The following is a 27,232-nucleotide window of genomic DNA, read 5'->3' as shown; positions in this document are numbered from 1 at the left end:
TTTTTTAGTAGAGACGGGGTTTCACCGTGTTAGCCAGGATGGTCTCTATCTCCTGACCTCGTGATCCACCCGTCTCAGCCTCCCCAAGTGCTGGGATTACAGGCTTGAGCCACCGCGCCCGGCCTATCCATTGTTTATCTGAAATGTACATATAACTGGGTATCCTGGGTTTTTTGTTGTTTGTTTGATTGCTTTTGTTTCTTCACTAAATCTGGCAACTCTATAATCCAGGAGGTGACATGTAGTCTAAGATGTGAGAGAGTAAGAGCAGGAAAAGAAGAAGAAAATAAAAGAAAAGAATCATGGACAAAAGAGAGATACTAGAGACTAGAAGTGGAGGTAGAGGCCAGACCACCAAATGCAGTGTAGATGAGAACCAGTGATGAGAAGCAGAAATTTGACAGTGATTAGTGTAGAAAGAGAGAGCAGAGACAGGCATGAGGAAGAGAGGGAAGAATTAATAACCAAATCCTACTAGCCTCCAAAAGTATTCACAATAGGGACAGGCTAAAGAAGACTTACCAAACATGACTAGCCAGTCACTGAGCTGATTCTTGCTGATTACGACTCTAATTTAGTCATTTATTCACTAGATTTTTTTACTGTGTTCACTCCTTTCTTCTGTACCTCCTTTCTAGCCACAGCTTCTTCAGGAGCCTCCTGATTAGTTTCCCAACCTTCTTCAAACTATTCTCCACAGAGCAGCAAGATACAAATGCAAATCTGATCAGACCTTTCTCCCACTTAGAAGCCTCACCACATTTCAAAGTGAACTTCCATCGTGTGTGTAAGCCCACATAAATTATTCAGAAAGTGGCACTGAGATTTACACAGTGAATGGAGACTGCAACATAATTTTAAAAGAGCAAGAACAGAAATCTAAAACTATACGTGTGTAGGTGTGTTTTTATGTGAGTTATGTGACATAAAAACTCAGAAGAAAAACAGCCTAAAATCCTTAAGGTTATAAATTAAATAAAATACAGTGAGTACATGAAATAATTGGGATTGTAAGTATTATTTCTGGAGAAGATATGAGCAATCCCAGTCAAAAATTGTTATTTTACATTGAAAAACTAAATATCAAATAATTTAGGACACTTATTGGTTTACATCAGAATTAGGGTTAGAATGAGAGTTTCTTGACGTCTTAATATAGTTAAAATCATCCTGCCTTACACAAGTTATATATAACTAAGTAACATAGAACATTCAGTGAAAATATTTCCAAACCAATAATTTCAGTGGCACACATTTTTAGGAGTAAAATAATTTTATGTAATCATATATTTTATGTTGGGTGTATTTAGCATCTTTAGATTAGATGTTCATTAGAAGATATTTATATGTGTGTATGTGTGTGTCTGATCGTGTGTGCATACACACACTCGTGTCTAAATACTGTGAGATATCTCAGCAACCAGCTTTGAATAATTTGGGATGTGAGACATTTGTTTAATAATGTTTACTAAATTTTGCAGTAGCATGATCAACCATTCTGAGATTAAAGCAGAAAAATAAGGTAACTATTATTTCACAGAGATATACCATACACCTTAGTTATTTTAAATCTTTGTGACTGAAAATATAATTATATTAGTGTCTTTAGCTCTATTAAACCTGACCTTATTGTTTATAAAGCATAATTGTAATGTATAAATAACAAAGAATTTTTTAATGTTATATATTCCTTTTGTACGCAGAACAGAAAAGTATTTCTGAGCCATAGATTTACTAAGAATAACAAGATATTATATTGTTAAAGGAAGCAGAATTGGTGTCTGGTCATGTTTATTATAACCTACCACTTTATTATTTAGAACATTAGTGTCACCACAGCAGATATTTTATTAGAAAGATGATTTGTCATTTAGAAGACACTCATATGTAATGTCTAGTAACGTATGAATATGCTTGGACTTTTCTTTCTGATAAAACTTTAAAAATAAATTAGAATTATCAGTTGGCTAGGAATGGCTATTTTCAAAGCAAAGAATTTTAGAATTGCCTTAGTCAGGAATGAGCGGGTTAGGGTCAAGATAAATCCTCAGATACAGCTTGACAGCTTACCACAATAAATGTTAGAAAGTGCTCCAAGAGCAAAAGAAGAGAGTAACTTACACCCTGAGGAAGTTGGGAAAGAAATGCAGAAGGAGTGACATTTGAACTGTCTTAAAGATGATGATTGATTTCTCCAAGAGTGAAGATTATTCTAGCAGAGGAAAAGAATACAAAGGCATCATGGATGTGTGTTGGGCAGAAAGAAGTTGACCATATATATAGGTTAGGCCATGAGGAAACCAAGTAGAAAGCGATTTAACATGTCAAAGCAAGAGAAGAAGACAACGTCCAACATTCCAGCATTGTTAAAAAAGGAGGAGCCGCATTTAAAAATCAGACTTATTTGTGACATTGAAAGTGGGAAATGATAGAAAATATAGAGTGGATGATGCTTCCAAAGGTTTAGTGTAGGAGATGGAAAATTGATTCATTAGCTGGAAGGTAGAAGTACCTTAAGGTCAGTTTTGGGGAAAAAAATAGTGACAACATATGTTAAACATTGTTATAAGTTTCAAGGACAGTGAAAACAACAGTTGCTAAGAGTCTGTACAGAGGGAAAAACTTACTGAGGAAAACAGTTTTATGAGACTTACTTGAAATATAAACTTGTAACAGGAAAAAAAAACCTTTTGTCTGATACTCTGATATTGAGATTGTATGATTGTACGTATTCATTATACTTCTTTTTAAAAGTGGAAAGTTTCTTTAAAATGCTAAGATTCCCTATAACTATTTACTGTCCTCTACCCAATTCTGGCTATTGTAATTTTTACCAAACAGCCCATCAATACTCATGATAACTCAGAGGCAAGCAGAAAAAAATATTTATTATACTAAATATGTTTCCTTTACTATGGTTGGGGAAAATATGTTTTTAAAATATAAGTAAAATGCTTAACCTAAGAAGGTTAAATAACTACTATACATTCTCTAATATATTTGCTTATTTCCAAGTGCCTATCTTTTCCCCTGCTTCAATACCATATGCTCTCAACTGCAATACACACGTATATACACACGCAAGTACAATATATATAAACTCATATATAAACAATATATATAAACTCATATATATAAACAATATATATAAATTCATTTATGTGTATAAACTCATTTAATGATTGCTTTTCTACTATCCTTAAAGACTGAGTAGGTGGTGCAGGTAAATGATGAAATTATGTTACTTTTCTGCTTCAGGTTAGATTTGGCTCTTGGTTCAGAGACAGTCTAGGAAAATAGTTGTCACTACTTAATGAGAAATCAGGCGCATTTTGTCTCCATCAATGTTCATTTCTGTACCTTGTTTTGTTCTCCATGTATCTGGAAAATGTGAAATAAAAAAAGGATTTGTCCTGAATGCATTCATATGTTAATCTCACTATAATTGCTAGAGGTGGATTGAGTTCTAAATGGGTTCAAGAAAGAATGTGAAACATTGAATTTAAATTGCTAAGGAATTATTTGCTCTGTGGCATTCTATGTCAGTAAAAGTATAAATCTTCTTGATCTAAGACTTAGTGCAAAATTTCATGCCCACTCAACAAAAGTGCTACCATTACCAAGAGACATTTCCATTTGAAGAGATTTTGTTTTCCATTGTCACTAATGGAAAACAAAAATAAATATTTTTTCCCATTTATCATACTATTATAAATACACTTCCCTAAAAACACACAAATAAAAGATAATATAGTAAAATGCTGTAAATTCCATTAGTCTTCAACATGTAAAGATGTACCCTTTATTTAATTATGTACATGGTTCTCTTATAATGGATCCACCTGCTCAAAAACCATGGACAGCAGTAAACTTCCAAAAATATCTGGATAATTTATACACTGTGCTGGAACCGTACCTGAGAATTAGCCTAATTATCAAAATGAGACAGTTCCTATAACTAAAATTGCAAAGCTATGGCATTGGCAGATGATCCTGTTCAAGAGATGAGAAGGGAATTCTCAGAAATGATGTTTAAAGGCAGTGAATGGTGAAAAAATAGTTTCCTATTTGTAGTCCCGTGAGTTAAATCCACAAACTAATATTATAAGCATAAATCAAAGGCATAACAAATAAAAATATAGACTTCAAACACTTGAAATTACACTTTCCTTCACTAAACTGACAAAGATTGAAAATAAACCTAACATCTGTTGGCACTGGTGCAAGAAAATTGACATTCATATATAATACTCTGGGGAGTATCCATTGATAAAAATAATTGAGCAATTTTGCAATGCTTAATAAGGAAAAGTGTTCAAATCCTTGCAACCTAGTGAATGTACACAAGTTTATATTTTAGGTTGTTTGTTAAGGTATTAATTATAATTTAGAAAAATAATAATATCATTTCCTAGTACAGGAAAAAGATTGGTCAAATAAATCAGTAGACATATCACAACAGAACATTTCAGTCTTCAAAAAATATGTTTCAAGGAATATTTAATGATATTGAAAAATATTCACAGTATAATGCTAAATTAAAAAGCATGACACAAAACAATGTATTAATTCTTAATAATATATTTGTGTGTTGGTGTGTGTGTGTGTTTGTGTATGTATTTATTAGTAGTGCAACCTTAAATGAAGGACAGGAAATACTCTACTGCATTAATAGTGCTTTATTTCCAGATTATTGTAATATTGTGAATTTTATTTTGTTATACTTTTCTATAATTTTAAAATTCTTAATAAACATATATAATTGTTATATTCTGAAGAAAATAAATAGTAATTTAAATAACAGAATTTTGATTGAGTAGAATTATGTGTCCAAAATATCTAAATAGTTCTCTCAATACTCTTATTTTTGTCTCTGTGCCAGTGTGCTAATATTTATTAGTAAAGTATCACCCACATTTATTTCACATGATCTAGTGGCTAATAGCGTATTTTCTAGGGTAATAATAACTTCTATTTTTATCCTCTCTCAAAAGCTCTTCAATTTGCATCCATGATGAATTTAGGACATCCATATTAACATAAAGTGCTCTCTCTTTTCCACTATATCTCATTCTGCTTCCTCTGAATGAGATATACCCATTCATTTTCATAGGATGTCCATCATATCAATTTTTCAAGCCATTTTTGAAACCTTTACTTGATCCTTTGGCTCAAGTTTTTTGGCCCCAGTAGTTTATTATAATGACTGTGTGCATGGCTCAGAAACACTGGGAGTTATTTCTTCTTCTGGATGTTTATTTCTGAAAATGAGTGGCCACCTTATTGGTTTTGTTCTCTCTGTGGAATCATACATGTTTTTTAGCGTATCTAATTTTGTAATCTTGTTGAACATTTTTTTACCTGTATCTGAAAATATAGTTTTAAATCCTCGCCAACAGATTGGTGAATCTAATTCCAAACAAAATTTATACATTTGCTTTATTTATTTATTCATTTATCTGTACAAAACAGAATTTTATCGAGAATGTATTGTATGTTTGCCATGCAATGTCTGCCATCTATTAGGAGTACAAATAAAAAACACTCTGTGGTCTAATAAACAGCTCATGCTACCTCTAGAGATTGACAAGAAAACAGTGGCAATAAGTCTATGCCAGAGTTGGGCCCCAGGTTCTATAGATGTCAGAGAAGAAGCTGAAGACAGGTGTCACATTAATTTTCTAGAGCTGCCATAACAAATATCACAAACTGGATGGCTTAAACAACAGAAATTCATTATCTCACAGTTCTGGAGCCTAGAAGCCCCAAATCAAGGTGAATCACTGTTGGCTCCTTTTGAGGGCTGTGAGAAAAGTATGGTTCTGGGACTCTTCCCTCGGCTTATAGATAGCCATCTTCTCCTTGTGCCTATTCCCATCACCTTCCTTCTGTGGACCTCTGTCTTTTCACAAGGCCTTCTTTTTAGAAGGACATCAATCACATTGGAGCATACTCCAGTATGACTTCATCTTAACTAATTATATCTGCAACAACTCCTTTTCACATAAGGTCACATTCTGAGGTACTGAGGGTTAGGACTCAACAAATGAATGTTGGGAGGAACACCACTCAACCTATAACAGGGATTGGAGGGAAATTTTTCTATGAAGTTAATCCTTGAGTTTAGTTCAAAATGATAAGGAAAGTAATTCAGGAAAGATGAGCAGGCAGACAAGACAGTTCAGGAGAAGAAATAGGAAAATACGAATGTGCAAAGGCATGGGACGTAAGGTGCCTGTATGGGTGTGGTCCCAGAGGAGAACGATGTCATGCCAGAGGCTTGTAAGTCCAGCTCAGCAGTATGTGATTGATAGTGAAGGTAGCAGAGAGCCAGTGAAGAATTGTATACATATTCAGAGTGGAATTTTAGAAACAATTACGCTGGTAGCACTGTGGTTTCTTTTGATGAAATTCTGTCCACTGACAGGACCCCATTATCTGAGCATGCTTTTTCATTCTATTCTCTTAATTCATTTAACTCTTGTTGCCTTTCATCATCTTCTAAATAATTTAATTCAGTAACAATTACACTTGATTTCAGGAAGAAATGAATAAATTTCATTTATGGCACTTATTACAACATGAATCAGGGTAAGTATTTAAAGATTCAGGATATTGTAAACTGTTTTTTGAAATTGTACTTTGATCCCATATCATAGACTAACAATAAAAAAAATTCAAAATGGTGACAAAATCATTCCGTTTTTAAATGAGCTTCTGATTCTTCCATTTCAAGCATTCATGAACCTTTCATTTAACAATTGGTAAATCTGTGAATGCATTCACACATGCCTTTAACTTCCTTGCAGAAGGATTCTTAAATTAATTCTTTTATTTTAACTCTTCTTTCAGCCTGAGGGTGACATTAAGCAGGCTTGTATATTTCATGAATCTCATAAAAATCTTTCTAATTTTAAAGTAACTGCCTAAATTTATACCCAAAGCAACTTAGTTTATTAAAAGGTTATCACAACAAAACCCTGGTTATTTAGTTGAGTCTCAAAATTGTAGCATTTGTTCTGAGTATCCCGAAGGCACAAGTACAACCATCACCAGCATTAATTAAAGTACTAATAAACTTAGAAGACATCAGAAGTTATCTATAATTATGATTGAAGAATGAGTATAAAACAACATGAAATATCATTTTAAAATGCTTTCTCTACATTGTTTCTATCAGACAGAAAAGATGGGTCTCTTATCAGGTGTTGTGAAGGGCACCAAATTAACACTGTGTCTTATCACTAAAGGCAAGGAGTCTCTGGGATGAGACAACTACATAGAAAATGATTTCCTACTAGTGCTTACTAAAGCTCCTACTCAAATCTCTAGAAGAGGGTATGGAGTAAAATGCTTCACATAAAGTGGAAATTTTAACAAAATAAATTTTGACCATCAGTATAACCAAAGTTTTATTAAATAAAGTATTTGATTAAAACACATTGAAAAGTATTATACTCTGGCTGCTTAGTAGACCATGCCAAATCATTGATCTTTGTCTTGATAACTGACTTATCATTAAGAACATAAATCTTGTACTACAGTATGAAAATTTCTCAGGAGATCTTAAGGTGTAAGAACATCATCTGAGTAATATATTCAAGAATCAGGTAAGTGATTAGACTGAGGGTCCTTCCAAACTTGAGAGTCTGTGAATAAAATAGCCTCTATCTGACTACTTCTGCTCCACTCTTTTATTCTGTGTCTTTTTATTCTTTCATTCTGGGTCAGGCCTTCAGATATTATTCCAGAAACTAATCACTTTAGGTTATGACCTTATGAAAGTGAGATCTTTGAGAGTATCCTAATGTTTGGAAATGTGTTTCTTCATGTGGCTCTTGGGTCAGGTTTACAACTTGCCTGGAAGCCAAATTCTTTAAGAAACATAGGCGGAATAGTTTATGACTGACTTAGAACTTGTCTCTGAACTTTGGCTAATTTTAACCTGATGTGGTAATTTTCTTTCAACTGTCCTTACATGTGTATTTGCATATTTGAATAAGTTAGTAGACAGAAGTTTCAAGAGAGAATGTGTAGAAAGAGAAAAACAAAAGTACTATGGTGTAGTTTTTCATCCAGGTGATATGATGAGGACAGATTTTGAGTGAGTTTGTACATGCCACTACTTAGTACAAACCTTCTCTCAAGGAATTGCTTCTAGCTTGATCCTATAATCCACAAGTTGATGTTCTTTAGTGTTACAATGACTATAACAATGGTGAAGAGTAGAAGACAGACCAGGAAAGCAGTGTTATGTACAAGTGTGGAACAGAAGATTTTAAAAAGAAGACAAATTTAAGCTTCAATAAGTGCTCCAAACTCAAATTCTGTGGATTTTGTTTAACAATGCACACTATGACTAGAAGACAATGACCTAAATAAATTAAAGAGTGAAACAGAATATTCTATCAACCAAAAAGTTCCAATCCACAGGTTTCTGTAACATCATCTACTGTGATGTTTTAAGATTTACAAATTATAATTACAAACAAAAATCATTCAACATTATTTTTTAAAATATCAGTTTTACCATAGATTGGTAGGGTTGACATAGATGAAGAAAATGGATGAAAGATATTCAGTTTTGGGAGTAGTGTAAGCTAGAGCATAGAATAGGGAAAGTGTCTTCATGGAAGTAGAAGGTAGAAAAACGGAAAAGTTCATGCCTGTAATCCCAGCACTTTGGGAGGCCGAGGTGGGCAGATCATGAGGTCAGGAGATCAAGACCATCTTGGCCAACATAGCGAAACCCCTTCTCTATTAAAATACAAAAATTAGTGGGGCGTGGTGGCATGTACCTGTAGTTCCACCTACTCGGGGGGTTGAGGCAGGGGAGTCACTTGAACTTGGGAGGTAGAGGTTGAGCTTGAACCTGGGAGGTGAGCTGAGATCATGCCACTGCACTCCAGCCTGGTGACAGAGCAAGACTCTGTCTCAAAAAATAATAATAATAATAATAAATAACTGAAAAGTTAGGTTAAAGAGAACTTGAATGTCAAGCTAAAGAATCTTGTAGAGCAGCCTTTCATAGAACGGGTAATTCAGAATACTAATGAGGAAAGGTTGGTTAATGGGTAAAAAAATACAGTTAGAGCGAAGGAGCAAGTTCTAGTGTTCAGTAGCACAGCAGGGAAACTCTTATTTAGCAAGAATGTATTGTATATTTCAAAATATTTAGAAGATTCAGAATGTTACTCACATAAAGAATTGATAAATGTTTGAGGTTATACATATCCCAATTACTCTGATTTGATTGTTACACATTGTACACTTGTGTTACAATATTGCATGTACCCCGTAAATATGTACAACCATATGCATCATTAAATTTTTAATTAAAAAGATGTCTAGAAAACACTGGTTTGAACAAAGATAAATGCAGTTTTTAAATTTATCACAAGACCTCTGCCTTAGTTCATTTGTGCTGCTATAACACAATACTGAGTAATTTATAAGCAGTGGAAATGTATTTCTCACAGTTCTGGAGATTCGGAGTCCAAGATCAAGGTGCCAGCAAGTTCATAGTCTGCTGAGGGCCCAGTCTCCCCTTCCAAGATGATGTCTTATTGCTGCATCCACTGGATGGAACTGTTGCTGTGTCTTCACATGGCAAAGGAACAGAAGAGCAACAGAGCCTAAAATGGTTTCCTTTAGCCCTTTTGTAAGGCATTAATGCATTCACGAGGGCGGGGTCTTCATGACTTAGTCCCTTCTCAGAAGACCCTACCTCTTGATACTACCGCATGGGGATTAAGTTTTAGCATTAATTTTGAAGGAGACACAGTCAAACCATAGCAATTTCCATGAGTCCTTAATATGCTAATGTATATGGGATTATGATCTCCTCTCAGCTTATGTCTAAGAGGAAGATGTAACCCAGGAGCATGGTCTGGGAAACACTATTGTTGAAAATGTAGACTCAGTGAAGCTTTTAAACTGGGGAATGGATGTGCATTTTAAGAGATTAATTAATATCTTAAATGTATGTGTCAATATGTAAAAAGGATAAAACTCTAATATTTGCTTTTATAGCAATTATAATATGCAATTATGGATTTATTTAAATAACTTTTTATTTGATGTTCATCTCTCTTACTATCCAATAAATTCAATAAAGCAGGCACCATAGCTTTTTAACTCACTGGTATTATTCAACATATAAACCAGTACCTAACATATAGTAGACAATTAATAAGTATTTATTAAATGTCTAGAAATAGTGTACTTTTGTACAGTATTTTCATTGGCATTACTAATAGAAGATGGCAAGGGTCTGAATTAGATTGACAGAATGGTAAAGAAAGGAAAAGAAAGACAAAATATTTAATATAGAAGGAAAAAAGGAAAGAAGGAAAAGCAAAAGGGGACTGCAAAGTACAGAATTAAGATAGTTAAAGTATAAGTAAACAAAACAAGAAATTATGAAGGAAAGCACAACGTCTAGTAAGGAGGAGTAGGAGCTTAGTAAATATGTCCAAGTTCTGCTTTTGACAAGTGGAGTTTTATTTAAATTTGGCATCTCATTAAGCAGAGGCAAAATCAGGGATGATGGTCTATAGTAAGAATCATTCATAGAAAGAAGCTCTTTGAAGTCAGGCGATGAAAATTCCTGGGAAGACCATGTAGAGAAAGAACAGAAGCATGGCTCTTCTTAAAGGAACTAATTTGCCTTAAGTAGAATGTAGAAATATGTAATAAGCTCCTTCTTGATAACAGTCACTATGCTTTTCTTCTTGATTTCATGTTTTAATTGCTGATATGATACATCAGCATTAAAGACCATAAGGAGATTTGTCCCAAGAACATTCCACTGATCTTGGTGAAGAAAAACTGGTTTCCCTGTATTGATAGCAAATCAAACCATGTACAAGGATTATAGACTTTCAGATATTGTGATAAGATGAAAACAAACCCATGAAATATGAGTAGTTTCCAAATGTGATCATTTCAAGAGTCAAAATATCAAATAAGCCTCAGATGCCCCATTTTGGAGTACCAGAATCACCATGTATATTCTCTTGATAAAGGGGTTTCAGAGATGTACTTGAGGGTAGGTAATGATTTTAAAGATGTTCTTGAAGTAGGACATGGAGCGAGGCTGGCAGATTTCCATATCCCTGTGGCACACTTAATGAGGAAAAAGGTTTCTCAGTGAATAAATCAGATACATTTGTCATTTGAAAAATGTAAGACTGTGCCAACTAAAGAGGACAGCCAGGATATTTGTCACAAGAAATCTTGGAAAGATTGAACTTTCCTTTGTCTCTTTCTCTTTCCAGGTACGGAATATTAGGCAAGGATAACATAAATGACCATTGATCTAAAATTCTAGAGAATGCATAAGTATTGAAAGTTGAATGTTCTTAATACATATATTGTTGTTATTTCTATCTGCTACAGGCATACTTCTCAAGTGGTTGAAATTATCTTTGGTTTAAATTGTCAATAGGGAAGGATTTCAAGAAGGTAGCAAGATGAGTCTCTCTGTTATTCACCTAGGTTAGGCCATGCTAGCAAGCACTGCTGTTCAAATGCATTTGACTCTGTGGGAGAGTATTGAAAAGGAAGCTATTGACTGCACACTGCAGTTGTAGAAAAAGAAAAATCCCCATTAGATATTCAATTTAAATTGAAAACAATATCATTCAAGAGAGAAGGGAATCCATGCAGCATTGTGGATAAACCAGAAAAGGATGTCCTTATCTTTGATTTTAAGAAATTTACTAGAAGGGCCTTAACAGAAAGAGATGAATACCTGTTTTCTTCTTGCCTTTTTTAATGCCTTTGAAAAACTGAGAATCTAAGAATTCCTCTTCTGGCTGTGTGCAGACATGTGGTAACAGAGGAAACCGGATTGTTACTGACTCAAGTCCAAATACTGGGTATAAAGCAATGTGTCTCTAATGTATACTGGACAGTGGCCATGTTTCAGGAAAATGCAGATATGTAATTCCATATATTATAGATGTAACATATTTGTGAGTTCTTGTGTATTATGCTCAACTCAGTTTCTGAAACACTTTCTCCATTCTACCATATGGTATGCTCATCCTTTTGACGTTAAAAGATCTGGATAAGCAAATTGTTTCCTTTCCTGCTACTTCCTCATTCTGTTTTGTACCTATAAAGTATTCTTTACATAAATCATTGTCGTGTGTGTGTGTGTGTGTGTGTGTTAGCACTACCTCTGGTAAATTCATGTCTGTAAATTCTTATATGCTGATCTATAAATATTGCTATCAAGGTAATGCAGAGTCTGCTAACAGGAAAATCATTGGCTTTAGGGCAAAGATAGTGAGATCCAAGCCTAGGTCTACTAATTATTCTATGTGTGACCCTATGCACATCACAGACCCACTAAACCTAAATTAGTTTATCATCAAAATGTGGAAAATAATATATGATCTATTTCTCATGAAAACGACAAGGTGATAGATTATAAATTGGTTTGAATTTTTGCAAGTATTGCACAAATAAAAGTAATTAGTCGTCTTTTACACCCATATTCATTTGCTTATACAGGTAATATTTTAATGTATCTACTTTAAATCATAGACTTGGCAAGTTACCAGAAATACATATTTTTGAACAATCTAGGCATGCTCTCTATCCTCATAAAACTTTCAATCTAGTAAAGATTGATATTGAGTGAGTAATTAAAATACGATCAAAGTGAATTACAGCATATGGTAATATAGTCCCAAGAATCATAACCTACCTTGATGAACAGAAAGAAGCCATTCTCCCTTTTTAATTTAATTTTTTTAAAGCAAGGTAAATGTACCTTTGTGCCTTATGCAGAGGCAGCCATAGATCTGAAGGCTCTCGTATAGGAGAGGTTATATAGTCTTAAAAATACAAAGGAAGCCATAAGTGTAAAGAGCACAGAAAGCAATGAGAAGAGTGGTACCTGGCCAGGTTGTGCAGCGGGGCTGGGTGTGAATCTGGAAGGCAAGAGTCAGACAATGAGACCATATCATACTTGATAGGTCATAGGAAAAATTTTGGACTTTGTCTTGAGGACAGAGAGGAGTCATTGAAGTATCTGCAGCAAAAGAGTGACAATCATATTTGTGTTTTCAAAAGGTCATCTAGCTACACTGTGGAGTGAGAACAAAAAGAAAGAGAAACACAGGAATAGATGCAAGAGATGATAATGGTTTCAACTAGGTCAATAGGCAGTTGACATGAATAAAAACAGGCTGGTTCAGGAAACGTTTAGGGTATTTAATGTTTAGGATATGGTGACTGTTAAATGTGGAAAGTGAGAGAATTGGAGGAATCAAAACTGATGCCAAGGTTTCTGTCTTGAGAAACAAGGTCAGTGGTACTGCTATTTGCTGAGATTGGTAATACTGGAGGAGGAGGTTTGGGTAGAACAGTAATTGCTAACACTAAGTAAATGCTTACAACTTGAAGATACAGTTTTCAGTGTTTTGTATGTATTCTAGTATTTTACAGATGAGGAAACTGATAGAGGTAAAATAAGGTGCCCTGGGTCACAGAGCCAGGCAGTTTGCCCCAGAGTCCAAGCTCCTGACAATGGTAATGTGCTACAGACCTCTCAAGAGCACCATGCCAATTATGTGTGTGTGACATACAACTTCTGAGAAATGTGCATCTTTGTAAATTGTTAGATGCCCATGAAACATAAAGTAGAAATGACAAGGAAAGTAAATCTGCGTTAAACATTTAAAAAAATGTGCAGTCATCCCCTTACCATTTAACTTATGATAAATGAAGTGAGAGTTGGGAAAGCTGAGTGATATTGTAAAGAAAAAGGGGGTACAATTAGAAGGGTGACAGGCTAGAGGACAAATTCTAACATGGTATCTCTCAGTGTCTGGGTAGAGAAAGTGACACCTGGAAAAATTGAAAGGGAAGAACCAAAGTGGAAGGATAAGTGTCAGAAGAGTTGATGTCAGGGGAGCCAAAGGAAGAGGGTTTTTAAAAGGAAGATTTAGTTCTGTGCCCAGAACTACTTGCTAATATGTCAACTAAGGAAGGATTAAAAGGATAAAAGGAACTAAGATCAAAACTTCCTTTAAACATTGAAATTAACCTCTTGCTTTCCTAGTATATCTATTCTTATAACAAAGACTCCACTAACATTGAAATTAATCTCTCTCTTTCCTAATGTATCTATTCATATAATGAAGACTCCACAAAACTAAAAGGAATATATATATACACACACGCACATATATATATTCTCTATCCTTGCAAATATATCTATATTATATATGTGCAAAAGTGTGTGTGTGTGTGTATATATATATAGCAAGGATAGAGAAAATATAAAAGGAGACATCAGCAGATAAGGAGCTTCAGAAATTTTTAGAATACAAGAAAGAGGATGTCATATATATTTATATAAATGCAATGTGTATCTACATTGCATATATGTGTGTGTGTGTGTATGTATATATATATAGTACAAATTACAAAGCACATTATTGGCAACATTGTAATAAAGTACCCACAAAGGGATATGAAAATTGATTATATACCACAGACCTTCTTAGAATCTTGGAAATACTGGGTACCAGGCAAGAAATTGAAGAGACTTAGTATTGAAAATAGGAAAACTGGCCGGGCGCGGTGGCTCACGCCTGTAATCCCAGCACTTTGGGAGGCCGAGGCGGGCGGATCACAAGGTCAGGAGATCGAGACCACAGTGAAACCCTGTCTCTACTAAAAATACAAAAAATTAGCCGGGCGCGGTGGCGGGCGCCTGTAGTCCCAGTACTGGGAAGGCTGAGGCAGGAGAATGGCGTGAACCCGGGAGGCGGAGCTTGCAGTGAGCCAATATCGCGCCACTGCACCCCAGCCTGGGCAACAGAAAAAAAAAAAAAAAAAAAGAAAAAGAAAATAGGAAAACTGACTGAAAGTCTTTATATACATAGTAACATGGCTACACTCCGGGCAGAAGACCAGAATATTCTCCAGAATATTTTTCTGGAATATCTTTTGGCTTACTGCCAGATTACCCTGAAGTAAAACCTATCAAGCCTGCAAAACTTCCAATTAGTTTTTGAGGGTTTCACGCTTCAGTACAGGAGGACAGTGTGGAATCAACAGATATTTGTGGACAACCTTTCCCATGAAAGATAAAGATCAAAAGAAACAAGCAGAAAGTAGAACTCAAATAACACAGGGAACAAGGGAAAAAAGAAAGTCTGTAGTTAATATCTTCTGAGAAAACAAAAATGATATGGCACCTTGAGACACAAATAGGATACTATGAAAAAAGATCATTCAGGAAACAACATACAACTCTTGTAAGTAAAAATATGCTGTTAGATAAAGGGTAAGTCAGGACCTGGATTTAGGAGATAAAGTTGTGAAAATCTCACAGAAAATAGACGAAAAAGAAAAAAACATGGAAATTTCAAAAGAAAAAAATACTTGAATTATAGGATAAGTCCAAGAGATAGGTCCTCCATCCAGTTAATAGAAATCACAGAAAAATGATTTTTTTTTAAAAAAAATGAAGAACTTATCAATTAAATAATAACAAAAATTTAACAGAATGCAGGATAACTACTTCTAGCGTGAAAGGACTCATCAAGTACCTTGTATGATAGATAGATTTTAAAAACACATCAAAGCACTTTGTCATGAATTTTCAAGAGTGAGGAAAAACAGAATTCTAAAATTTTCTGGTGGAGAAGAATGTGGGTGTGAAATAGGATTTTGAATAAGAATGGAAACTAGAAAATATAATAAATAAAAACTTTTTTATTTATAAAGAAAAGGTACTTCTGACATGCAGGTCCTCAAAAACTATACCTACCATAAATCCTTTTTCAGCAAGTGAACAGACATTATGTTCCACAAAACCAAAGGAATAAATCAGGAAAGAAAATGACATGGGATCAAGAAAATTGGAAATATAACACAGGAAAGAAATGAAAAATTCACAGGATGATAGTGAAGAGAAATTCTAGGATGATAGCTGGAAAAGCAACCACTCCAGACTAAATCAAAAAGATATTTTATTCCTAAAAGGTTACTACAGAGTGGGGGTTAAGGGGAGTCAAGGAGTAGCACTACAATCAGATTGTTTAGAAATTCAGGGGGAAGAAAACCTCTAAAAAGTTGAAAGTTATTACGTGTGCAGAGCATACATCAGGAATAGAAGGAATTGTGATTGAAAGTCAATAAACTAGATACCAGAGTCATCAATGAAAGAATGGGAATGTACAAGAGATTGGTAAACGAAAGGTATGAGGACAAGTAGAAAGATATTAATACTTTCTACTTAATACTGTCTAATTAATAGAGCATGAGACCATCAAACGAACAGAGATTTTACAAGATGAGAGAAGAGTCATAGTTTTTAGAGTGCAACGGGTACAGTAATCCCACCTTCCAACCCAGAAATTGGCTAATCAGCATGTGATGTGAGAAAATCAGCTTGCTCTACTTTTAAAGGCTATAAGGTAACTAATGACCTTAGGGGAGAACCAAGTTTTAGTTGGGTCTATGAGGATGGGAGTGAAGAGCATTCAGTGAAGAGAGACTGGGCCTCAGTAAAGATGTTTATCACGGTATAGACACAATTGAAGAATTCACATGCAGCAGAGGAGAGAGGAGAAGCTGGGTCAGGGAAGTAGTTCAGCCTGTAGACAGTGGAACTTGCCAAATGGTTTAGGTTCAGGCCTGGATATTCTGTTTTTCCTCTTGGTTCATAATTTAAGATGTGCAATGACAGCAACACAGACATCAAGAAACAGCCACGGTGAGTGAGAGACATTGGGTAACAAGAAGCATGAACAACTGATTTATTACTCCTCTGTGGATACAGAAGCAAATGGGTGTGTGCCTTGGGTCAGCTCTACTGCATCATTGGGGGTGGGTTAAAGTGACTACTAGTTACCCAAATAAAAAACCTGGAAATCTTTCAAGACCCTCCCCTCTCTCACAGCCTGTCTTCCACCTCTCATTTAATCTGTCATCAACTTTTAGATTCAGCTTCTTAAATATCTTCCCAATCCATCACTTCTCTTTATCCTTGCTGCCACTACCATAGTCTATGCTATCACCAATTCCCTTTACAACCACAATAATCACAACAAACATTTACTAAGTACCTATTATATATAATATGTTAGACACTTATGAGGGTGCATTTACTGGGTGCCTACTATGTGCTAGATGCCAGGTAATGACATGAAAAGCATCAATCCTGCAATCAAGAATTTCAAGTAAGGTTACGTAAAGCAATAGTTACAAAATCTTGCAATTCTGGTTCCCAGAAATGAAAAGAACAGGAGTTTGAAAGATAGAAAGTAATGGAGAAGAAAGGTCGTCTTTTTAAATGTTTTTATTCAGCCTTCTACAGATTACCATGTGCAAACAATCATATATAAGTATTTATTCATGAACCTGTCCCTAGAACATCCTTTTATTAATTTCAGAAGTTGAAGAATGAAAAAGGATTTTAGTCTGAACATCTAACACCTCTTAAAGCATATTCTACTTGATTGCCTCCAAATATTTTTTTCTTCTACCTTTTATTTAGGTTCATGGGGCACATGTGCAACTTTGGTTACATGGGTAAACTGTATGTCGCGAAATTTTGATATACAGATGATTTCATCACCCAGATAATGAGCATAGTACCCAACAGGTAGTTTTTTGAATCCTCACCCTCCTTCCACCCTCTACCCTCAAGTAGGCCCCAGTGTCTATTGTTCCCTTCTTAGTGGCCATGTTTGCACAGTGTTTAGCTTCCACTTATAAGTGAGAACATGCAGTATTTGGTTTTCTCTTCCTGCATTAATTTGCTAGATAATGATTGTTTCCAAATTTGACTTAACATGAGCAATTTTAAAAACAAAATGCTACATTGTTTTTATAAATGTTACTAATTTCTGTGTAAGCAATAAATTTGTGTTACTAAGTAAAAATACATTAGCAAGTTAAATGCGAGTTTCAAATTCATGTTTATTAAATTTTAATTCTGTAGCTGGCAAACTGTACTGTGTACTGTAATTTTAAGGATAATTGAAACAAGATCTCCTCAGAGAACTTGCCTGATACATGGGGAAACAGCACAAATAATTCGGAAAACAATATGATTAGTGGTCTGGGAACTCAGAGGAAGATGCTACTCATCTTTCCTGGGAAGACATTCACCAAGATAGTGACCTTTTCGTTAAAATAAGTTTTTCAAGCAATTATCAGTAGCTGGTGGCGATTAGGAGGAGAGTACCAAATATATTCATTTATTCATTCATGCTTTCATTTGTTTATTCTACAATTATTGTTGAATACATACTATATATCAAGTACCAAGATAAATACAAGAATGAACAAAATAATCACTGCCCTGAAGAGGCCTTACTGTCTAGGAGAAAAATCACATGAAAAACAGTAGATTGAATAAAATGCGGAAGGTTCCATGATACAAGTCTTTGCAAGATTTCATGGCATTTGGTCAGTTTAACCTAGAGGAATAAGATGTGTCAGCAGTGTCACAGTAATTTCTACCATAATTACAAGTTGTTTTATTCCATATTACAAGGTTCATAAAGATAGATCCCCATTTGGAAGGGAATAACCAATCCAATTATAATCTGTAGTTTCAACAGAATAAAAACGCCATGAAAACAGGGTCTCTGTTCAATGCATCACTATCTCCACTAGAGCAGTGCCTAAAACAGCTGTTATTCAGTAAATATCCATTCACTGATGAAATTTGTGGGCTAAAAAGAGTACCTCAAAAACTTTGGGACTGAAACATGAATACTTTTACAGAAATGGGAGAAATGTTTTTTCCAAGAAATTCTGGAAGTTTCTGTTCTACACTGTAATTTGTGTAAAAATAGAAAATATATATAGTTCCATGTTTCAAGTGAGGAGGTAAGCATGATAGTAGCATTGAACTGAGACAGGATTGTATTCTAATTCGATTCTGCCATTCCAAAACTGTGTGATGATGGGAAATTTCTTATACTTTTTGAGCCATTTTCGAATTTGCTAGATGAGAATAAAACCTATTTCATACCTCGCAGGACTGTTTAAGGATTTAATGATAAAATGCACATGTGTGTCCTACTTTAAAGTATTCTAGATCATATACCAAAATTAAATTTCTAAGCTTTAAATATTACAAGAATGCCTTCCAAGGGCAGTGGATAAGCTGTTTTGTTTTGTTTCTGCATTTCTCTAGTGCAGTGCCTGGAGATGACCACCAAACGGAAAATCATCGGCCGTCTGGTGCCGTGCCGATGTTTCCGAGGTGAAGAAGAAATCATCTCAGTTTTAGATTACTCCCACTGCAGTCTTCAGCAGGTGCCAAAGGAGGTCTTTAACTTCGAACGAACATTAGAGGAGCTTTACCTAGATGCCAATCAAATTGAAGAACTACCCAAGGTAACTTTTGACAACCTAAAATATACAATGTAAATGAGTATTTCATAACTTTCAAAGACTTTATTATGATGATAATGTTAACTATGGGCTCCTATCTAGGTAACTGACAAGCCATTGAAATTGATATAACTTCGCCCAATATTCTCATCACCTTTTAATATTACTCCATTTATGATTTCACAGGCCTCTGTTAATAATAAATTGAACTCTATAGAAATCACCATTTGATGGATTATGCCTCATTATCTTCATTTAAAATGACCTCTGTAAAAATATAGAGTAGAGGGTTGAGATCAATAGTTTATGTTTAGAAACAAAGGAATAATATGACACTACTCCAGAACTGAAAATTTGTATGTTGTATATTAAGGTGACATTGTATTACAACCTTGAATTGTATGCTCTAAGTCTAAGAAATGCTTTTACACACATTAATACTATTATGAAAAACATGTTTTTGTACCTATATCTAAAATATTTGATTATTACAAGTAGCACTGGATGTATGTGGCATATAACTAGTAAAAAGTTTACTAGGAATTTGAAACTATCAAACTTTGTGCACATACACACACACACACACACACACAAGTGCACACCTGCGCACACACACTGCCATTATGGCATTGGGCCATGGAAGAAAACCAGGTCTCCTGTGACCTTATTCCTTATCGCAGAAAAGACTGGATGATAAGAGATTAGCTAAAGCAGACCAAGGCCACACAGCAGAGAGGTTAAAAATCTAAATCCAGGGTTCCTAATAGTCACCTAAGTAAGTAACCCAGATTAAGTAGTGAGCATGGTATTTGCCTATGAAGGGTTTACATGGCTGAGAAGGGAAACAAACGTCATGCACTCAATTTCTGTTGCTTATGACAAAAAGTAAAAATGTATATTAAATATCCAGTAATCAAGAAAAGAATCTTCCACAATAAAAACTTGAAATTAATTATCAGAATCTGATATTTCAATATGCTGATCAAAATAAATTATGAGTAATTATTTTTACTTAGAATTATAAATTATCTCTTATTGGCCTTTTGGCTAAGATCAAGTGTAGAATTAAAAATTATGCTGTTTACATAATACTTCAAAGTTAAGATCTATTTGATATGTACTTCAAAACCAATATACTTCATTTTTGACAACCTGTGTATGGTGTCGTCTGTCTGGGATATTTCCTTAGATGACACTATAAACAGGTATAGTATACATTTTAGGGGTAGGTCAGGCCTATAAAAATATTATTGACTACATGTATTCACACTAGGATTGCACTTGAAGTAAAGCCTGTACTGAATGGACTGTCTGTTCTACCAGATGAGGAACTACTTGAGGGCAAAGATGGCACCGTATTCATCTCTGTTTCCCGGTACATGGGCAGTCATGATGAATTTCACATACTAGATACTAAGTCTATGTTGTCTCTGATTGATAGGACAATGTAGAAAACTTCATATGCCATAGGACTTGATTAGCAAAAGTATATAAGATTGAATAAGTCAGAAACGTGGTAACCCACTCTAATTTAGGAAAATAGGCATGGGGGATGGGGGGTTTCTAGGTAAGGCTAATCAGGATTGCCAGAAAAAAATAGAGGACACTTAGTTATATTTTACTTTTAAATTCAGAAACAGACAACATTTTTGTAAAATTATGTCCCAAATTTTGCATGGGATACATTTACACTAAAAAAAATATATATGTGTGAGTGTGTGTGTGTGTGTGTGTATATATATTTACATGATATTCAAATTTAGCTTGTCATCCGGTAATTTTATTTGCTAAATCTAGCAACTCTAGGCCAATGTGGTCATTTAAATCTTTTTCCATTTCTATGCAACAAATTGTGTAAGATAAGTAGTAAAAACATGATTAATTTATCAAGCAAGTATTTATTTAATATCTGTTCTACTACACAGTACTTGAAGCTTTAGGGGGTTTACAAGAGAAATAAATCTCAATCTCTGCCCTTCCGGATCTGACAACCTAATTACAGAGAAAAACTGAAGCATTAGAGGCAAGTGCTCAGTGATGTACAACAAGAGCCAAAGAGCCAAGTACCACTGTAGAGCTTATGTATAGAGACGAGCCCCATATTTGGAGAAGTAAGGGAAGAACTTGACCAAAAAGCACAGATGCAAAATTTAAGATGCATCAAGAATTAAAGGGAGCAGAATTGTGAAGAGTCTGGAGCTGCAGGTGCATGGATGTAGATGCGGGCAATATGTAGGGAGAGTTGGGGAGGACTCCGGTTATGAAAGTTCTTGAAAGTCACATAGTATTGTTTGAATTAACACATTGATAAGATAATTCCACTGAAAAGTCTTATACATCAAGGAACTCACTAGGATCCTAGGTAGGCTTGGAAGAGAAGTTTTAAGATATTTTGTCTGTTTGGTTAGTTCAAATAACTGACTAACGATAATTAAAGATAATATAAGTACACCAAAGAGTTAATATATCTTACCAGTGTATTATAGTTAAGGAGAATTTATTATCCTTATCATTGACCTGCCTTATATATTTCAAAGAAGTTTTACATACATCTTTTAAGGTTTCTGTGAGTTTCAAGGTTGAATTTTTTTTACTTTCATAAAACAGCCTTGTAAGCTAGTTTCCCTTAAAGTATCTGATATATTAAAATATGATCTAAATGATCTGATATTGAGGTATGATCCAAACAATACATAGATGTATTTGTGCATCATTGGAAAAAAAATAAGAAATACAAAAATGAAAGGAATAATGTATCAGAGTTCATTATATGTATTTCAAGTAACAGAAAACCCAATGCAAACTGACTTTACAAAGACATAGGTTTGATTGGCTCTTGTAAGTGGAAGGCCCATCTCAGCACAGTAATCAGAACTGGTGTGTTCCTATTCACCTTGGCAGGAATAAATTTATTCTGAGGCTGACTTTTCTCATGGTAGCAGAATGGCTGTAGGAGTTCTAGAGTTCACCTCCACAGCATCCAAAAACAGAAATATCTGACTCCTTAAAACTCTTTCTGAAAAGGACAAAAATTGTCTCCCCTAAAATTCTTCAACTAATTTGTCTGCAGATCTCATTGGCATTAATTGTGTCTCATGTTTCCTGCTGATGTAATTCCTTTGCTATTTGAGCACAGAATAAGCTACTATAAGAAAACTGGGATTACTGTAATTGGGCTAAATAATAATGGGTCACCTCTGTAGAGCTGTGGCTGCTGGTAGCAGTACAAGGGGAAGGGGTGGAAAGGGTAAAACAGCTGTTGCAGAGATAACCTTAATGTGCACTATAAAGAAACTGCTAAAAAATAATTATTTCAGGAGGAGAAATGACTCAAAATAAAAAATAAATAAATAAAGTTCTTAATGACCTATAGGCAGAGCATTGAGCTCTTTAAGGATTTAAATCTTTAAAGTTAGATTAAATACATTATTTTTGTCTGCCATTTTATTTTATGGCTTTCTTTGAGTTGTTATTCAGATTTGTTGAGTAATAAGATAGCCATTTTTATTCTTGATATTACATCATAGTAAGAATTACCTTTAATATATATATTTATTCTTTGCTTTCTGATATTGTACACAGAGAATATTATAATTGGTCATGAATCTCTACTATAAGATGTTATATAACACAATGGGTAGAGAACAAAAAGTCAAGGTAAAAGGCATTAGGGAAGATATACCAAGAATGTGTCAGAAAAGATACAAGAATAGATATGAAAGAACAGGAAGTATTTTGATTAGGAATAGTTCAATCTGTGTGTCTTAATTTTCTGTAATGAAAGGTAAAAATACAAAATGACATGCCTTTCACACAGTGATAGAAACCCACACAGCTTATAATTTAGTGCTGTTTTGCTTGTTATTTTGAATTAGGAACTTAAAATTATAGACAGAGTAATAGACCATAACAGGTGCATATTATATATGAAGTAGAGTGGGATGGCAAATTTGAAAAAAGCAATAAAGAGAAAAACTGCCAAAAAACTTCTTGAAATTGAAGAACTTTAAAAAAGAGATTATAATTAATTTTGGAAAAGCCAACATATGACTAAATTGAAAGACCTGGAGGGTGAATTTGGTAGACAAAATCAATTTAACCACATGTAAAAGAAATGGGACTAAATTTTAAGCACCATACTTTCAACATTTTCTTGGCTTAAAAGTTTACAACCCCCTCCAAAAATATTTTAGAGATCAAGAACCAGAGCTCTTGACCCAGACAAATCTGGAATTATATCCTAGCATTGGTATTTGGCTAGAAAAGTATTTTTCCTGGAAACCTGTTTCTTCATTAGTAAAACTGGGGAAGTAATGACACTGTCTCCTGTGGGTGGGTAGGTGGATAGATAGGTAGATAGATAGATAGATAGATAGATAGATAGATAGATAGATAGATAACTAGGCAAGATGATGTCATTGGCATACCCGGAATAGAAAAATATTCAATAATTGATATTTATTATTCTATCACAGCTGAAATAAGATTTCCATGTTAAGTTACCCTAAATCAAACAAAAGGAAGATTATATAACATCTCAGGATAGTTCTAGGTGTTGACTAGTCCACAAAAAATATTGTGGCATGACTTTCTCTTTATCTGAAATCTTCAAAGACATCTTCTAGGAAAACATTCCCTGGTCCATAAAACATGATAGGGTTCTGACCCTACACAACTACATCAACCTATTTATGATAATACCGCTACTTTCCGAGATAATTTTCTTGACTCACACAATAACAATATTACATTATTTTTATTAGAAGCAACCCTGGAGATTAATTAATTTAGTCCTCAATTTTTACTAATAAGTAAATCCAAAAGGAAAATTTAATTGACTTTCCTTAGGCCACATGGCATGTTTGAGTCCTATCCAAAATTATTACCAAAGACTACATATTAGGAAAGGAGAGGCCGGGCGCCGTGGCTCCAGCCTGTAATCCTAGCACTTTGGGAGGCCGAGACGGGCGGATCACGAGGTCAGGAGATCGAGACCATCTTGGCTAACACGGTGAAACCCCGTCTCTACTAAAAAATACAAAAAAAAAAAACTAGCTGGGCGAGGTGGCGGGCGCCTGTAGTCCCAGCTACTCCGGAGGCTGAGGCAGGAGAATGGCGTAAACCCGGGAGGCGGAGCTTGCAGTGAGCTGAGATCCGGCCACTGCACTCCAGCCTGGGCGACAGAGCAAGACTCTGTCTCAAAAAAAAAAAAAAAAAAAGGAAAGGAGAGGTTATGCTGCAGTAAAAACAGATCAGAATCTCAGTGGATAACTGAACAGAAATTTTGCTTTCTGTCCATTAGTGCTGGCAGGGACCACTGCTCTTCACGAGTCCATCCTAACAAGTAGTTCAACTTTCCATCCAATGCAGAATCATATGCTTATTGTTTCTCTTGCAATGGCCACCCAAGCTCTTCATGAACATTTTTAGTAATGGAAAAAAATCAATAATTTAAAGGATAGACCATTATGTTACTGGAAAGTTCTAATTTTTAGAAAACTCTGTAATATGCTAATGATGTTTCCCTATTTCCATCCATCTATCTATCCATTCAACACTTGGCTAGGAGCTCAGGGTGATACCAAGATTGTTAAGGTATGCCTTCACTCAACAAGAAACTATGCATCCATCGTCACTGCCTTGATCCTTCAAATATTTTTAAAAATTCATGTACTTTGCTTAATGGTTCTCTTTTCTAAGACAAGTTTCCAACTTCTCTTGACTATTTTTCAAAGACATGCTATCTAGACTCCTAACCATCATACTTAGTTTCTTCTGCACAGATTGCAGTTGTTGGCTTGGTTTTAAATATTGCTTTCTCGAATAAAAATATTTATCCAAGTGAAAGAACGCCAAAAAGCAATATATAAAATGTAATCAAACTCAGGAGAGGAGTCATAGTTGGAGACAGATATTTAAGAGTCATCCTTCCAAGAAGTGAGTTAAAATCAACAGACAAAAAAAAATTCCTTAGAAAGGAAAAAGACAATTGCAGAGAAAAAAATATTAAACCTTAAAAAGTGAAATGATAGTATAAACTCACTACTAGAACTTGCCTAGAAGTTATTTGTGTTTCCCCCACCAGTCATGACAACTTTGCATACAGAGGCAAAATTGGGAAATTTTATTATGCTCATGAAGCCAAAATATCTCTCCATGGGTGAGAGGAATGTTAACATTGCAACTGATTTTGATCTAGGTTTCTATAACTTATAAAACCTATTTGCTCTAATGAACAGGAGACAAAGAGAGCAATTTACTGTGTAGCACTTTCAAAGCTAATTCTAGATATTTTCAATCCTCTAAGACATGTGAGATTTGAGGTCTTGCTCATTTCACTTATAGAGATCACACATTAACTATTTTGTGTCTGAAGGATGAAGTTCTTGCTTCCTGTCAGAGTGCCATAAAACAGAGTGGATAAAACATTGGTGAGATGTAGAAAAGTTCTACAGATATTTTAAACAAATTAGCAGGAAAACCAAGCTATGTATTCTTAAAACTTACTCATTTCCTGGAGGCACATTGATGGTGTCTTCATTCGATGCTGCTTTTACCTCAGCATGACGCAGATCAGTTGATCCCAGGCTTCTGGACTGAAAATCCAGCAAACTGTGGGGACTGACATTCTCTTTCTTTTGCTAAGTAAACATTTTTAAAACACTCATATATGACTTTTATTATTTAATTGTAAATGCTTTCACACCCAAATGTATATAACAATCATAAGCACAAAACAAATGGCATCCTTCTACAAGAAAAAATAGGCAGTAAACCTACACTGTCTTTTTTCTTAAAAGTTTTGTCGAGATGTAATTTACATTCCATCAAATTCATTTTTACAAATTCAGTTGTTATTTTCACAGAATTGCACAGCCGTCATCACTGTCTAATTCTAGAACATTTTCATCACCCTTTGAGAAACCGCCCATATCTATTAGCAGTCACTCCATGTTCCCTGCTTCTCCTCACCCCTGGCAACTTATTTCTCCATCAATTTGCCTATTTCAGAAATTTCATATAAACGGAATTACATAGCAGGGTCCTTTTGTGACTGTCTTTTCACTGAGCATAACGTTTTCAGGGTTCATCCATGCCGTAGCGTGTGTCAGTATTTCATTCCTTTTTATTGACAAATAATGTTCCTTTGTATGAATATACCATATGTCATTTAAAAAAATAGAATATAACACTTTTATAAATACAGAAAATTTGTTATAAGATGTTATTTTTCTATTACACATATTTGTAACTATTTTCTTAATACAAATCCATCAGTTTGGAGCTTTACAGTCTTTCGTATACATAAAGTTGAACTCTAATATCCAACTTCCTCCAGTATTTAGGGTTTTGTTTTTTTATTTTTATTTGTTTATTTTTTAAGAGACAAGAATCTCACTCCGTCGCACAGTCTGGCATGTTCAGTGAGTGACACAGTCATAGCTTACTGCACCCTTGAACTCCTGGGCTCAAGTGATCCTACCTCCTCAGCCTCCTGAGTATCTAGGACTACAGGTGTGTGCCACCATGCCCAGATAATTTTTTATAGAGAAGTGGTATTATGTTCTTTGTTACGTACATTGCCCAAGCTGGTCTGAAACTCCTAGCCTCAAGTGATCCTTCTGCGTCAGCCTCACCAAGTGCTGGATTTGTAGACATCAGCCACTGTTCCTGGCCAATCCAGTATTTTGTTTTAATTAGGTGCTGGTTGAAATTCAATTTCATAAAAGTATGTAGTGAAAATGAAGGCACATTTTTAACAATATTACACTCAATATTGAATATTGTCAGTAAGCTGAAAGATGCTAGAAAAAAAACAGCCTCCATATACCTACAGTTGCTTGCCCCAGGT

At 34.8% G+C, this 27,232-nt stretch overlaps 1 protein-coding gene across 5 annotated transcripts in view; it reads left to right on the top strand.

Annotated features, from left to right (window-relative positions):
• The window catches only part of LRRC7 (leucine rich repeat containing 7), a 544,610-nt gene that overhangs the window by 175,691 nt on the left and 341,687 nt on the right, over positions 1 to 27,232 (top strand). For all 5 annotated transcript variants that reach the window (XM_031935208.1, XM_026454139.2, XM_031935212.1 and 2 more), the window contains one exon: positions 19,181 to 19,383. In XM_031935208.1, coding sequence (XP_031791068.1) covers positions 19,181 to 19,383 — 203 coding nt within the window. The remainder of the gene's footprint in view (positions 1 to 19,180; positions 19,384 to 27,232) is intronic.

This window comes from Piliocolobus tephrosceles, chromosome 1 (genome assembly GCF_002776525.5).
Source record: "Piliocolobus tephrosceles isolate RC106 chromosome 1, ASM277652v3, whole genome shotgun sequence".
In the NCBI taxonomy this organism is placed as follows: Eukaryota; Metazoa; Chordata; class Mammalia; order Primates; family Cercopithecidae; genus Piliocolobus; species Piliocolobus tephrosceles.
Note: the sequence above shows the minus strand (reverse complement) of the source record. Positions and strands in the feature narration are given on the sequence as shown.